At 51.4% G+C, this 16,355-nt stretch overlaps 1 protein-coding gene across 6 annotated transcripts in view; it reads left to right on the plus strand.

Annotated features, from left to right (window-relative positions):
- The window catches only part of RANBP3 (RAN binding protein 3), a 52,598-nt gene that overhangs the window by 20,954 nt on the left and 15,289 nt on the right, over positions 1 to 16,355 (plus strand). For 4 of the 6 annotated variants that reach the window (XM_021705436.1, XM_021705435.1, XM_021705437.2 and 1 more), the window contains 2 exons: positions 12,020 to 12,056; positions 12,139 to 12,225. In XM_021705436.1, coding sequence (XP_021561111.1) covers positions 12,020 to 12,056; positions 12,139 to 12,225 — 124 coding nt within the window. Of the gene's footprint in view, positions 1 to 3,800; positions 3,990 to 12,019; positions 12,057 to 12,138; positions 12,226 to 14,051; positions 14,124 to 16,355 lie in introns of all 6 variants that reach the window. The other 2 variants (XM_021705434.1, XM_044916043.1) reach the window with 2 other exon arrangements.

The raw sequence follows: 16,355 nt of genomic DNA on the forward strand, positions 1-16,355 counted from the left end.
GGGTCAGCAAACTAAGACCTGCCATCACCACCTGTTTTTATAAATAAAGTTTTATTGGCACACAGCCCTGCCCACCCTGTTCCCAGTAGCTGAGGCTACTTTCCCACTGTGACAGCAGAGTGAAGTAATTTGGATGGAGACATGGCCCACAAAGTCAAAAATATTTAGTAGCTGACCTTTCACAGAAAAAGTTTTCCAACCCCAGACTTAAAACAAGTAATAGGAATTGATAATTCTTTAAACCTAAGACTTTCGGACGACCAGCAGGATGAAACACTAAAATGTAATATTTGTTTGGCCGAATTTTTCAGTACTGTTTTCACAGTTGAGGTGGTTCTTGTCTGTTGCCTTGTAATTCAAAGGCTAACTTGCATGTATTACCTCCAGAAGGTTGGGGTGAAGTTGAATCAGAAGAGTAGCTAGGAAACTGCTCATCGTCATCTTAAAATGTGCAAATGTAGTTCTTATCAAAATATTGACTCAGAGCCAACTCTAAATGGGCTTCTAAAAATAACTGATATCCAGCTCTTCAGGGTTCAGCTCTCCGTTCCTGTCATGCCTCTGGGACAACATTACCAGCAGGACACAGGGAACCTCTGTGTGTTTACAAAGGAGGAGCCTCTGTAACTGTCCGCGAGGGCAGCTTTCTGGGCTGCGGGTGGAGATGGAATCTTCCTTTCTTTGCTGCTTAGGACAGTTCGGAAGGAAGGCAGGGAGCAAGCCGCGTAGCTGAGACAGCCAAGTCCGTGGCTTCCCATTTCAAGGGAGACAGGCAGGCAGAGCTGCAGGGAGCAGCTGTGGTACTTCGGACAGAAACGGGAGTTTGAGCCTCTTTCAGGTCCCGTCTCTCTCACCGACCTCCTGCCCGGCTGCCCCTCACACTGCAGAGGCAGAGTGGGGAACAGGCTACATGGGTTGCTACGGCCGGTCGCTCCTTTTCTCTTCAACTTCATTCAAGTCCTCAGAGAAGTTGAAAGAATGGTACCGTGGACACTTCGGTGTCCCTCACCTGGCTTCGCCAGCAACATCTTTGTCGTAAATGCCAGAAGTGCCCGACTATAAGTGGCGCCCATCTGATGTTTCTCCCCTAGATCCTGCTGTAGGCGGCACCCGGGACTAGGGCCATTCCTCTCTGTGGCCCCACTGCTATTGTCACTCCTGTGAAAATGATCGCGAAGTCAGAAATGTCCTTCAACATATATATATAGTCCATAATTATGTTGTCTTAACTGTCACCAAAACGTCCCTTCTAGCTCTTTTTTGAGCCATTTCTCGATCCACGAGGATCAAGAAGTCCCATCATCAGCTGTGGGACCACTGACTTCCCTTTCAGTGAACAATCTCTAAACCACCCAGTGGGCTGCGCTTCAGAGCTCGTGTCCCCCCTGACAAGGAGAGCACTCCACAGGCCCCGCTGTTATTACTGAATCATGATTGAGGTAAAAAGATTTGAAATCGAAAAGAAAAAAATGAAGCTGTTAGCCCAGGCGTTTTTTGTTTTGTTTTGTTCAGTAGCAAAGCCACATGGCGTTTTCTGTCCTTCCCCTCCAGGGCCCAAGTGGCATTTACAGCAGGCTACAGATTGGTGGCGGTGGCCCACCAGTGGCATCGCTTGGTCTCAGGACATGTTGTCAAACCCCTTGTTGTTCCGGGTTTCCGGTTGGAGAAAGCGGTTGTCGGCTTCAACTCCAGTCCTGACGCCTAAAATCCAGGCCAGAGCCCGGCTGACAGTGGTCTGTCCTTCCTTCCATGTTCTCACACTTCCTCAAGAGGGCGCTCCTCATAAATTGCTTGCATTTACGCATTTCTGGTTTTAGTGGCAAAAATGAATCTTTTTTTTCTTAACTGCCTTGCATGGAGACAGTTTTTTTCTTTTTGATGTGAAGAGATTTCGAGTCTTCTTAGAAGGTGGTGGTCTCATTGACTCTGACGACTGTTTCTTTCAGATACTTCATCTTCCAAAAGTTTATTCATCTGAACAGGTGAGGCTTTGAGGTCTCCCTTGCCGGGTGATGTCTGTTTGGGAGAAAGAAAGCTGTTGCAGAAATGCTGTTGAGCAGGAAGTAAAGTGTCCCTGAAAGTGCTGTCACAGTATGTTCAGACCTACTTTTGAAGCTTACTGTTGCTGTAACAAGCCCATCCTGTGTGCACGTGTTTGTTTTTGGGTTTTGTCAGCCATGTGTATTTTAGGATGATGTCAGAGGCTACGAAAATCTTGATGTCCAATTTTAACAAACACGTTGAAGAACTACAGGTCCTATCTTGGTTCTCTAGAGCTCACTTTTCTTGTCCAGCAAAAACACTCAGACCCAAGTAGAAAATACTGGGATGGCATATGTTTCTTTTTGGTCCTTCAGTTTAGGCTTCATTTCCAGTTCAGTGCCTCCAGGGCACTTGAACACTTATGCTCTGAAAGCAGAGGTTAAAAAAAGAAAGTCCTATGTGGTTCCAATTGGAGATAGACCATTTTCCACAGAGCTCTGGGTTTAATTTTCTCTTATCAGGTGTTGGCGCGTGGACCAACCTTTATGTCCTGAGCAGGTTTGAGGAACAGCTTGAGAAGGAAGGCCTTTGTGTGTGTGTGGATCTCCCCTGGATAGGAAGAATCAATTTTGGTGATTTTTTAGATGTATGGATGAGTTAACATTTTGTTTCTTTTGCCTTCCTCAGCATGTTTGAAAGTTCTCTTAAATTCTCTTTACGGAGTTCCTTTCATCCATCAGGCTTTAAGAACTAGCCCCCAAGCCCTATCTAAAGAGATTTTAGTCACTTCACACTCAGAAGAAACGTGGCCAGGTCTGTGGAAAGACAGGGTAGCCACTTAGTTCACAAAGCGATAAAAATGGCTCCGTGTTGTGAACAATGCCAAGCAGGAGATTTGGGGACCAGAGCCCATCTGTTCCATGACACCAGCTTTGTAACCCATTCCTCAAGAAGAGAGTCTTGGCCACAGAGCTCTTTGTCCACGGGAGCCCCTCTAGAGTCCCAGGAACCACCTCGAAGGATGCCAGGGGTGTTGTACTTTTAAGGACAAAGACTTCCAGAACCAGCTTTCTCTTGCCCTGGCTATTTTCTAAATACACCCTTGCCAAGGTGTTTGGGGTGAACATGGGAGAATCCTAGGCCAACTGAACTCCTACCCATGTGATACAAAACCAGCTCTCCGTGTCTCTGCCAGCTGGTTTGGTCACCACACATCTGCACTCACTGAGGCGAGAAAGCCTTTCCTTGATCTCAGGTTTAAGCAGAACGAATTGAAAGGTGCTGGAAGCACTCTAGCAGAATGCAGAAGCCTGTGAACCCTCTTACACCCCGTTTTGTAGCTGTATACTATTCCAGGCCTGCCTTCCCCACCGTAGTGGACAGAAATGGTGCTGAGGGCCAACTTCCCTCATCAGTATTCTTGCAGAGATGGGTCATTAACCTCTAGGGATGATCAGACATAGTCGCCCCTGTTCCCCTCCAGTAGAGGCTCTGCCCCCATTTTGGCCACCAAGAGTGTTGTTCCTCACTCACAGCCTATAAGCTCTATAGCTCCATGCTGCCTGTTTTGAAAATGGGGGCCCAGGCCTCCTGCAAAATTAAACCTCAGCCAAGTCCACGTTCATTTTCCATTCTTTCATTCTGGAGGGCCAGTTCTGTTGAGCAAAACAAAAGCATGTACCAGCTTTCTTGGCTCGTCCTCCTAGGCGGGAGCGGCTGAAGTCTGAGCGTCTCCAGCCCTTTGATCCCTGCCCACCCCCTGTCCCACGTTGCAGCCTTTATTTACATTGAAGGAAAATTGTCTTTTTTGCTCCCAGTCCTCTGCAGAGCAAAAAGACTTGTCGGATTCGGGAGAGGAGCCTCGGGGGGAGGCTGAGGCCCCCCACCATGGCACGGGTCACCCCGAGTCAGCTGGTGAGCATGCCCTAGAGCCTCCTGCCCCCGCTAGCGCTTCAGCCAGCACTCCTGAAGCCCAGCTTCTTCCTTTCCCGCGAGAACTGGCAGGGGTAAGTCCACCTCTACCCAGCACTCCACAGCCTGGGGGGCCCAACCCAGATCGGCCCCTTTCCCTTCGGGTGCCTCCGATTCAGACCCTAAACCACAAGCAGCTGATGAGAACTGAAAAGGTGCTCATGATCTCTGCAGCTCCCTTTAATTCTTGCTGCCAAAAAGTCAGGAAAGATTGAGTCCCCTTTTACACTGAGACTTTCTGAGTGGGGGAATTTGTATACACCCATAGTGAGAAGCTAATCCTGTTTCCTGGAAGAGACATGAGGGGTCAAAAGAGGGATTGAAGAATGGGGTAGAACCTTCCAAATCAAATTCGACCCCCTCTCCGTCCTTCCATTTTTCTTTCTCCTCTCCCTGATTGGGCATTCAGGCTCAGGGTCTTAGAAACACCCAGAAGCCCCGATTTCCTTGGTCCAGAGGAAGAGGAGGTGTCTAAGGCAGACTGCCTTGCAAGACCGATTGTGTTTGGACTGTGGTTAGGCTGTGAACCGCTTGTCTTCAATCAAAGCAGGAAGAAGAAAAGACTCTTCCTTTGAATCCAGAGGGAACCCCTTGAGCCCTTTCTCTTTGTATTGAGAAGGCTTTTGAAGATTATAGGTGGAGAAGATTGTGAACTCTCGAGAACAAGGAATGTCTTGAGTGTTTGGAGGTTGATAAAATGGGAAAGGTAAACATCATCCTACATTCAGGATTGAAAACTCCATGTGGGTACCTAAGCCCCCCCCCATTCTCGTGGCAGGGTAAAATGGCTCTCAAACAAGGAAGCAAGGGACCCTGCTCTGCACACCAAGCACTGGGCAGCCATCCAGGGCGTCACAATCCCAGACTTTAGTGATCCCATGTGTCACATCACCAGGCCCCTGTGTTCTTAAGGAAATCATTAAAATTCAGTTACAGCCACTAAACCCTGGGACACACAGGAAGAAGTGATATTCAGCAAAGGTGAGGTTGGAGGCCAATTTTAACATTTGGGGAGGAGTCAGTGTGTGGTGGGAAAAGAAGGAACAGTCTTTACCACGTGCCAGGTGGGAGTGACAGGAGGCAGTCCCTCATGGCACACAAGTGGGTTTGTGGGCCCAGTAAAGATTCCAGCCAGAAGGCACTCACACCAAAGTGTTCTGGGGGCGCAGCCCTCATGAGAGCACTAGAGCTGACAGAGTAAGAATGAGGATGTGATCACTTTTTCGGTTGGGAGCCAAGCAGCTCCTGGAACCTTCTTCTGAGTCGGGTATTATGAGTTATTGTGCCTTCAGCCTTCGCAAGCACAGGAAATCATGCTCTCAGTTCCCTGAGTTCCCAGTAAAGATGACCTTCATGTGGATCTGCCCAAGAGGCTCCAGGGCCTTTCGCGGCTGCCTGGTTTGAACAGCAAGCTTACAGAGCAGCCTCTAACTGAAGGGGCTGAGGGTTTTCAGTTGAGACTAGCAAGTGGGTAGGTCACAGAGGTTGAGGCACAGCAGCTGCTCCTCCAGAGGCACCTAGGGGGGTCTCACCTTCTGCTTGTGGCCAGGCCAGATGTGGATTTCTGAGGCCTGGCCAGTGGGACTTGATGTCTCAGTTCTTGTGGACTTTGGGTCAGAGGCTCTAATCCCAAGAAATTCAAACCATCCCCGGCCCGGCCCTGCAAGGTCAAGTGTTAACAGCAGGGAACCTCAGGATGGGTTGTGGGTCACTGTGGGAGGAAGTCAAGACTTGGGGGAGCCGTTGATGAGTGTACCAGCAGAACAGCGAAGGCCACGCACGTGACACACACATGTGCCGTTTCGTTTTAGCACTTGTAACTATAGGAATCCCTAGTTCCATCAGAAGTCCCAGCAGGGCCACTGTCGCATCATTTGGTGACAGCTCTGAGCCAACCAGGGCTAGCACAGAAGACTCCAGCTTGTCACCTCTGGCTGCCATTCATTACCTGGCTTTCTTTAGTGATTGGGCGTGTTCAAGGCAAAGTAAACGTTTTTTTAGGTCAGTTAGGGCATAAATCAAGGCAGATGGATCCCAGCTTCCTCTTGGGCTCAGGTGGTTCTTTGGTTAGCTAGGACTCACTGCTTTTGCAGACAAACAGATTTGGATCTTTCCCGGTACCACACTGGAATTCAGGAAACTGCCCACCCTTACCCAGCCAGTCTCGCCCATCACGTTTAATCTGTTCTTAAATGCATGATCCCTCGAGGGTATGTAAAGCTGCGAGTTCTTTATAATAAATAGTGGCTCGCTGAATTGTTGCTTACAAAGGGCCTGCTCGTCTTTCAGTCTCCCCAGACTCTGGCCATCGAAGACTCAGTACCGGGAACAAGCCTCTATATATCAGACTTACTGGCTCTCAGAAGACAGCTTGGAGAAGACCAAACCACATCCAGATTAAGTTCTCTGATCCGGAGAAAGCAGGCAGCCCTTAGTGCTTACTCCAAGCCTGGCTTAAGTCCCCTGGACTGAAGCTCAGAGCCAAAGCCCTGTGGAGCCTGAAATGTGTTTATTAGACCCACCAGGAAGCTTAGACAGGTTCTGGAACCAGACCCCTGGCTGGACAGCTTCCCTCATCTTCCAGTGTCTGCACGGGATTTGACCCTTATTCTGCTCCCACCCAACATTCAGACTTTTGGGGGCCACAGCTCTTTTTCTTTCTTCAGTGTCTGCCTTTTTGGTAAGAACTTCTGAGCTGGTCACCTCAGTAGCAGAATAAACAGCATGGAATTGGCCAGTAGTCCATTTGAAGACAAGGACGAATCAACAGGCTCCTCCCTTGATTGATTTTTCATCCTGGGCATCCATTTTCCTGCAGCCACAGACAGCGGGCTTTATAACCGGTCAGTCCACATTGAAATCACTGAGGCCCAGGCAGACCAAATGGGTGTCTGGCGTGGTCTTGTTTTCTGGTCTTTTCTGAGAAGTCAGGAAGGCCGAGAGTGCTGTTCATTCCTGCTTACTCTACCTGTGTGTCTGTGTGTCAGCTTCTGAGACACAGCGGCCAGCTCCATTCCTTCCCCTGGACTGGCCTAGCACCTTTGTCCTCCTTGAGGCCACACCAGGCAGCCTCATGAGAGCCATGTTCTTTCGGGGCTTTGAGGGGGGCGGTGCGGGATCCTTGATAAATGTAACGATCGTAAATTTTCACTGTTTCATCCTTTACAAAGAACAGAAGCTTCCCACATCTACAGTTCCAGGGTCCCATTCTGGGTTAGACGTTACCACCTGTTTTGTACTTGGCAAGGATGTGCACACCTCACAGAATAAGCAGCTCCCCCCCGAGGTTCCTGTGGCTCTGAGGAGAGCAAGATGCCACTCCTGCCGTTCTTCCCACCCGTCCCTAGCAGCCACCATTGGGGGGGCTTTGCATCTTCTGTAAGCCCACTTCACTTGTTCATGCTTCCTGCCACCAGGGAAGTGAATTGAAGGATTCTCTTTGGGCCTCTTTCTTTTCTGCCTCCTTATGTAAGTGTTGATTTGGGATATGTTCGTCGTGGTGTCCCAAATGGGCACTGACCCCAGTGTCGCCTAGGTATCATCCTGAAGCCCTGATCCTCACAGAGGTGGATTCTAGTGTGGGAAGAGGCAGAGGAGGAAATGGGACATTCACACCTGCTTCTGCCCTGGCTCCTCCCCAAAGAGGAATCCCAGAAGCCTGCCCTTAGAGTCCTCCTCACATGAGTCCCTGTGGCAGTGGCTTTGGATGCAGACTTCCGGGGTCCAAGGAGTTGCAGCTGCAGGGCGCACCCCTATGTGTGTCCCAGCCATTGTTCTCAGCTGATCCGTGAGTGGCCTCTCCCTTGGTTGGGGTGAGGGGCGGAGGCTGCTGTGTTTGCGCAAAGTGTGTGTGGAGCTGGCGTTGGCCTCGTTTTGGGCCAGGGTGGCTTAAAGGGGAGTTACTTCACCCCAGACCTTTCCCTGTGTGGGGAGAAGACAGCACGAGACAGCCAGACAGCAAGCTCAGACCTTCAGCACAGTTGGGGGGTGCAGACATCAGGCTTCTCCTCACACTGGCCACTGTTGAGGATTTCTGGAAGAGTCGGCATATCCAAAGGCAAGCAGAAGTGACTTCCTCATACATTCCGTCTCCTTGCTTCCTTGTGCTAGCTCCTATTGAGGAAAGTTGCTGGCATCAGTTTCCTCACTGCTTCTGAGTTGGCTAGTTCAGACCCCACAGGAGATTCCAGCAGCTTCTGGAAGGTCATCCCTGGTGGTGTAATTTCCTGTGTTGTCCTCCCCTGGCCTTGGCCTCTTAGCCTTTCCAGGACCAAGAGGCCAGTCACATGCCTCTTAGAAGAGATTTGGGGTGTGGGTTTGAGGGTCTCCTGCATCTGAATCTTGTCTGGCCGGGCACTTTTCTTCAGGTCCCTGAAGGGGCTATGATCAACTCAGGCTCCATTTGTGCAGTGAATACCTGCTGATCGGGCGCCTGGGTGGCTCAGTTGGTTAAGCGACTGCCTTCGGCTCAGGTCATGATCCTGGAGTCCCAGGATCGAGTCCCGCATCGGGCTCCCTGCTCAGCGGGGAGTCTGCTTCTCCCTCTCCCGCTCCCCCCTCTTGTGCTCTTTCTCTCTCTCACTCTCTCTCAAATAAATAAATAAAATCTTTAAAAAAAAAAAAAAAAAAAAGAATACCTGCTGATCGTCTTTTGTGCACAGCATCCTAGGGGTTGTGTGAGCTGTGAGCAGAACAGCCAGATGGACACATTAGATCATTTCCAGCTGGTACACAAAACAGGGTAGAGGCCCGAGGGAGGTAGAGGAGCAGCTTCCGCTCGCTGGGTGGTAGGGCAGCAAGTGAGACGGGTTCACCCTGGGGGAGGCTAGGAAAGGCCTTGGCGAGGCCACACTGAGTGGACCTGCAGGAAGCGCGTCCCAGGCCTGGGGGGGCGGGGCAGGCACACACAGAAGGAATGTTGAGGCAGGAACAATGTTGGCGTGTTTCAGAAAACGGGGGAGACAGGCTGCACCGTGACAGCAAGGAGGGGTGGTTTAGGACAGACAGCCGGGGTACCCGGAGGCCTCAGCTCCTGGTCTGGGCCCACTTCTGGGGAGGGGCCGCGAGCACTCATCAAACTCTAAAGGAAACTCAGATTCCTGAGAGGTTTGGGGTGTTGTTGGCATAGATAAGAAAGTTACGTGTCATTAAGACCCCCAAAATACACAAAGCAAAAACGGACAGAACTGAAGGGAGAAGAGACGATTCGGTCATCTTGGAGAGCTCAGCAGCCCCCCCTTCAGTAGTCAGTAGAGCATCAGGACGGAGGATGGAGGAGAACAGAGAGGGCCTGGACAGCACTCTAAACCCACCTGGCCTAGCGAGCCATCGGCCCTGGAGAACGTCAAGGGCACTGTGCTGCAGAGTACCCGGGACGTCCTCCAGCGCAGACAGACCATTTGCTAGACCACAAAACAAGTTTTGATAAAGTGACTGAAATCATGCCAGGTCTTTTCCAGCCACAGTGGAATGAAATTAGAAATCTGTAGACTTCTGGAAATCCACACACGTAGAAATGAGCCCAGCTAGCCAGCAGGGCAAAGGGAAGGTAGGTGTGGAGTCCTCTGTGGGACTGCAGTGGTGGCGGAATACCCTTTTCGGCAGCTGAGGAAACAGGAAGCAGGGCGTGTGTAACACAGGGACACGTGCCTTAGCGGCTTCTCTGGGGCCCACTGTGGGCTGAGGGCCACTCCTGGGACTCAAGCTAGTGGGGACCCAGGCACAGGTGACACAGAGTGAGAGGTACAGAGGGGCGCAGGGGGCAGGGGTTCTCATGTGAGAAGCCAGGGAAGAGCGAGGAGAGTGAAAAGAAGCCAGCTGATGAGGGAGCAGCGTCTGCAAGGCCATTTCCAAATCCCAGGAGTCGCTCTCCAAGCGGAGTTCCCATGGGATCTGAGAGGCTGCCACGCGTGGGGTTGGTGCAGCCGGAATGCTTACTGAATGACAGGAGAGAGGCCAGGAGCCACGGGACCGGAGCTGGGAGCGGGCCCAGCCCCTGTGAAGGAATAGGAAGGAGGTACCCGTAGTCTGCGCCTCCGTGATGTCACCCAGGGAGGGGGATGGTCCCAGGAGAAGAGGCCTGCTGTGCCCGCGGCTTGGCTTTGCATTTTCGGACACCACCCCAGGCCTGAACCCAGTGAAAGGAAAGCACTGCTGGAGTATGTGTCTCAGCAACACCCCCAGCGCTTCGCCCTGGGCTCAGGACTGAGTCCCCCACTCTGACCCCTCATCTGGCTGCCCTGGGACATGGACCCTCCTCTTGTCATGCCCTTCCCAAGGGCATAACATCCAGCAGAAGCAAGCTTGCTGGGAGAGCCCCTCCCCCCCCAAGTCCAGGTGTCAGCCTTGGCCGGGTGTCGGGTCAGACCAAGGGCTGCCTCACCTGCTTATCTCGCTGACCCCTTCCATCTTCCTGTGGGGGAGGTGCTGGCACCCCCATTTCCCAAGGAAGGAAACCGAAGCCTGGGCGAGGGAGAGGATTTGCCCAAGGTGTGGCTTTAGGAGGTATCGGAGCTGGGAGAGAGTAAGCTCTGCGGGCCTCCCAGAGGGGTTGAGCACCTTCACACTTTGCTCTTGTGGTCCGGCCGCCGGTTTGTGCCCATCTGAGGCCCGCCTGCTTTCCTCCTCCGGTGTTCCACTTCATCTGGGGCCTGGTGGTATGTTCACGGTCGCCCCGAGGACTGTCGAACCCCTCTTCTGTTAAGAGGGGTTTGTTTCCCAAGCGCTTTGATGGATGGCCTCCTCGGAGCCTCCTGAGCACCCGATGCAGGCATGGGGACGGCGGTCCTCCTGGCCCTTTCACAGAGACTTGCAGGGAGCACTTAGAACGGACTTGAGCGAGAAGGGCTTGCATTTCTAACTCAAACCCAAGTTGTGGGCCCACTCGGGAGAGAGAGTTCAGGTTGGAATCCTTTTCTCTACTGTCTCTTAGGACGGGGTCCACAAACTCCGGCCCTCTGTCTGCAAGCTAAGGTGGTAGAGTATGCATGTGGCCCGCGAAGCTGAAAGTCTTCTGTGGCCCTTTACGGAGAAAGTCCTGCCCAGGGCCGGCGCCCCGCTCACAGCCCATTATTTACGTTATTTAGGGCAGTTGCCACCTTTCCACCCTGCCCTGCCGCTTGCAGGGCTCTTTCCCAGGCAGGCCTCCTCTAAGCCTTAACGGCTCCTCAAGGCAGGTGGTCCTCGTTTGGCTACACTTGACCCCTAGGGACTTTTCTGAAACTAAGAAAATTGGCTCCTCTGCTTGCTCGCACAAAGGTGCCCCAGGAGGAGGGATGTTCACCCCTCAACGTTTGCTTCTGGCTGCTCGGTTCTGGAGAGTTGCAAGTCTGTGAGGGAGTGGATATTACCTGGGGGTGGGAGCGGGGCTCATCTTAAGGCTTCTTGATGGCTAGTTGTTCACATTCTAAAACTAAAGGTTGTTACAGAGGAAATTCTTTGGCCACCTTCTGTCTTGGCTTGTGATTTCTCGGTAGGTTGTGTGGTTAGCAGAGTTGTCACGTTGGACGATTATGTTCTGAACACTTTGCAGCAGACTTAGATCCAAGGCATGGAAGTTCTCTGTTGCTCTGGAAGTAATGGTCCACCTTGAAACAGGGTTCCGCGCCGTGGAACGGGCCAGGCAAGGAACAGAAATTGCTGCGACCCGGTGTTAGGCCACATTTTAAATGGTCCTGCAGCCCTCCAGAGTGGAGCGGGTCGCTTGCCAGCTCTTGGCAGAATGAATTTCAGCCAGATAGCGTTTCATTGTGCTTGAGTTGAGGGGGCGGCACGAAGTTAGCTGTGACCTGTGGAGAGACAGAGAGACCAATCTTTGTGCAGTAAATGCGTCCTCAGCCTTTAGGAGGACTCCTCGGCCCATGGCCTGGTAAGGCAGACACAGAGCGTTCCTGGGGGGCATTTTTGAGCATTAGGTTGAAAGTCCGTCCGACCTGGGTGTCTGAGCTCAGGGAGTTGGCCCTCAGCGCTGCGTTTCAGGATGAGTTCATGAGGGAACTCAAGCTGCTGGGTGCTAGCTGGGCAGCCCGGCCCTCGCTCACCGCCCTGCCGTGTGCTCTCATTTCAGAGGCCAGCTGGAGGCTCCAGCCCCGAAGGTGGAGAAGGTGAGGAAATCTCTAAAACGTCTCGTTCTGTTTGGTTGTAAAAGTGGAAGCAGCCTGATTTTCTCCTCCTCGTTTTCTGTAGATTCCGACCGAGAAGATGGAAATTACTGCCCTCCCATCAAGCGAGAAAGAACATCCTCTTTAACCCAGTTCCCACCTTCACAGTCAGGTAACCGTTGCAGACCTTTGCCGAGCATCCGTGCTGATGAGTCCGCCGTCCCCCTGTGGTGCCTCACACTCGGCGTCTGTCTCCTGCCCACAGCCAGTTAGAATCAATCTGAGACTCGGTCTCTGTCAGGAATGAAGCTGGAGGTGCCCCCCTCTGGAATCAGTAATACTTAATAGAGGGTCGTGACCTAGTGGACTAAATTAATTACATGTCCTCCTTCCCAGGTTTGTGGCTGTATCTCTAGACTGAAGGTGTAGGAAGTGGGAAGTACAGTGTCCTCCTGACCCTTCAACCATGTGCCTAGAGCTTGGCAGTCTGGTTGAGAAGCGCAGACACACACACAGTACATATCGAACCAAGTGGCCCCAGAACACACTTTGATGATGGAATGTCAGGAGCCCGCAGAGGAGGAGGGCTTGGTGGAACCTTGAGGGGTGGGCCAGGCTAGGAGCCTGTGGAGGCTCTGGATGGGGCCTTGGCAGATCAGCCCGGGGGCTTGTTAAGAAGACCCGTGCAGCAAAGAGGCAGTTTCCCAGGGTCGAGAGAGTTGTTGGGGCTATTTGGTGGGAGGTGCTGTGATCCCCGGGGACAGCCTTGTAGATTCAAGGCTAAACACTGCCTCAGGGCTTGCCCCCACTCCTCCCGATCTTGACTTGGTCCCCCCTGGCATCATCCATCTTCTCCGTCTTGGCGGTCTAGTGCAGACTTAGAGATGCACATGTATTCAGAGAGGATCTCCGGTTACCCAACTTGGCGTTCCTTCGTGGGAGGTTTATGTGAAGCATTTTATATCTGTGAACCTAAAGGACAGCACTTTAAGGGGAAAAGACGCCCTGGAAGGTTGTTTCTGCTTACAGAAGTGATGCAGACGTGACGGGGGGCACCATGTAGAGAGTGAGTGTCCTTTCGAGATCATCCCTGCAACACACTGGATTTCACTCCTGTTTCCCTTAACACTCACTGTGGACATCGCCACACCCTTTCTCATGACTGCTCGAGACCCTCCTGAATGGATACACTGTCCTTTGCTGAGCAGGCCTTGAGGAACCATCAGGACAGTTAGCAGTCGGGCTTGGGGAGCCCTCCTTTTCTCCCTTGTTGCATATGGGTGTTCCTAGGAAACAAGGGAGCTTCTGCCCCGTGGTGATCGTTTGTGCTCCTTCCCGTTCACTGCGCCCTGCTGCGCCACGCCCTGTGCAGAAGGTGCCTCAGAGGAGGAGAGGTGATTTGTGCTGTGGCCATAGGCTGTAGGGACAAAGGACAGCCGAACATTTCCCTTCTGCTCTGGCTCACTGGCATAGGAAATAGCTCTCGGGCACCAGGGGTGGAGACGGGAATGGAGCCGGTATCTTGGAAGGCGTGGTCTGTGCCCTGCATTCTGATTCTGCTTAGCTGTGTTCTGTCTACCCGGTTAGTTCTTCAGCTCTGAGGCCCATTGCATTACTGCCTGGCCCACACCCAGGGAAGCAACTGATAAGTGTAAAGTAAGATCCTAAACAGGTGAGGGGCTGGGGATGCAGCCAACCAGCAAGCCTCTGGCAGGTGACAAGAAGCAGGGCCTGAGGCTTGGAACATCCAGTTCATTCTGCTTCCCTCCTCCCTGCTCCCATTGGGGCCTACAGTGCCACAGAAAAGCCAGGGGCATGAGGACAAGATAGGCGGCCACAGTAGACCACAAAGGCCTGGTTCATAATGCTGAGCCCCCTACAGTGCGGCTTAGAGATCGAGCCTTCATGTGGGAGAGGTGATCGGGTGCGTGTGTGCCCTGCCTACTCACACTGTTTTTCCTCTTGTTCCCTTCCCTGCCCGTACCTCCTTGTCGACAGTATCAAAAAACAATGTTTTTATGCCATCAACCTTCTGCGAGCCATCTGCAGGCAATTCTGACTCAGAACCAGGTGAGCCCTCATGTCCCTTTGCCTTTTACTACCAGTCACGGGGGGTTTTCCTGGGATGAAAAACAGTTGATATTGTAAAATAAGATCTTAAACAGGAATAGGCAATTTGAAAACCGGATTCTTTTTCAGCTCCTAAATGTTTTCCCAAATCTTCAGCTCATAGACTTGGAATCCACTGTGAGGCAAGCTTCATAAGCCCTTAATTTTTTGTTTCTGCAGGAGGGCCTGGTCACAAGGAGTCTTTAAGGTGTTGGTTGATTTTTTTGTTCTTTGGTTTTTGTGGGTTTTTTTCCCAAAAACAAAAAGCATCTGTAAAGAGGTGTATTGCTTGTTTTTCAAAATTGTACACAAGTAACACGTTCATACCACTTTTTAAAAAAGGCAAATGGGAAATACATAGAGTAAAAGAATCTGCCTACCCCTCTCCCTCTCCCACCCCAAGGTAACTGTGTGAGGTCGATGGAATTTTCCAGACCCCTTTTCTGTGCATTAGAGTCTCACATTAATCAATATTACTTAGACCTGTTCAGATAAATATGTAAGCATATTTAATCACAGCATATTAAACCTTGAAGTAAAGTAGCTTGCTACCCTCTGAAGACTATGGAGCCTTCCTTTTTTGGTCTTTTGCTAGAGATCCAACTCCAAGGTTTCTTGAAAGTTTCTCCCACGTGGCTGAAATTCCTCATAAAAGAGTTAATGAGCAAGTTCAACTACCCGAATTCTGTAACCCAGTCTGCCTTATATAAATTCATTGCTGACTTCAAAAGCATTGCGAGATAAGTCATACTCTGGCAGGAGGGCAATGTTTTTATAATTTAGGGGATTGGTTCAATAGCACCCTTTCAAACAATAGAATTCATTCTGACTCTGAAAGCAGACTGTTTTGAGCTGACCCCCTCACTAAGTCCTGAGGAGGAGTTTGGTGTGTCAGCGTCCGTGGGAACCCCTAGAGTGCTGGCTTAGCAAGTAGCACTGTGAACTGTAGGGGCGGTGTTAGCCGAGGTGATCCTGTTATGGTCTAGGGGGCCAGTCGCTGAAGCCGCATGTCTAGATCGCCTCGTGCTGTCAATCTCCATCACACATGTCAACATCATCACCTCTAAGATCTGTGAGTGATGGCCTCACTCCCCTCTCTTGCCCCACAAAACCTTTATCCCGCAGCATTGAGAGCAGGGCCGCCCTGAGAAAACAGGGTTCCCAGGCCTGCTGAGGGGCACCGGCGCAGCCTCGCTTCCTGGTCCGTGAGGCAGGTTGGAGTCGTATCAGTCCTCTTCTGTCCTTGCCTGTCTGCCTTTTGTTTTTTAGCTTTAATTTTTTTGGGGGGGGGGGCGGCTTTTTAACTTATGGAAGAATTTTATAAAGCACTTCCATATCCCTTTACCCATTCGATTTTCCCCAGTCGTCCCAGTGCTGTCCTTCATAGCAGAGGGGTCAGGTCCCAGATCATATACCCCATATCTCTCTTTCCATCTAGAATACTTCCTCATTCTTTGCTTGATGTTTATGGCCTGGAAGATTACAGGCCAGTGAATTTGGAGAAGTTTTTCTGTCTGGGTTTGTCCAGCGATTCCTGGTGGTTCTGTCCAGGTAGTGCCTTTAGGGCTAGAATTCCACAGAAGCAAAGCTGTGTTTTTCACGCTACCCCGTCCCAGGTGGCACATGGTGCTTACCTGTCCTGGTACCTGTGGGGCTAATTTGGCTCACTTGGTTAGAGTGGGCTCTGTCGGTTTCTCCGCTGTGAGATCATCCCCTTTTTTTCTGGAGAGAGAAGCCCATTCCTCTCACTGTTCCCCTCCAGTGTCCGCCTCCACCCATGTTCTCTTGCTCGGATTAGTCATTACTGTGACGATCCATCACCAAAGGCGGGGGTGGGGGGGCGGGTCCTGCCTTCTCTGTTACTAGTACGCTTCATTGGCGTTCTGTAAGAGAGCTATTCTTTCTCCCCATTTAGCCCCTTGTTCTATTGTACAGCAAGATCGATGCATGGATTCCTGCTTTAGTCAACGGCTTACATTCTGTCATTATTAGTACAGAATTTCTTTTAATTGTCCCAGATTTGGCTAGCGGGAGTCCCACCAAGCAGGTTCCTGTGCCCTTTTGCCACGGCTCATTATTCTTTTAAGCACTTTCTTCTGTCCTAACAAGAGGCTCCAGACTCATCATCGTCTCTCACAGGGGTCCTTCTCAAAGGGTTCCTTCTTTGTGGAGAGTGGTCTCCAGAAACCAAAA

The sequence above is a fragment of the Neomonachus schauinslandi genome, chromosome 1 (genome assembly GCF_002201575.2).
Source record: "Neomonachus schauinslandi chromosome 1, ASM220157v2, whole genome shotgun sequence".
Taxonomy (NCBI): Eukaryota; Metazoa; Chordata; class Mammalia; order Carnivora; family Phocidae; genus Neomonachus; species Neomonachus schauinslandi.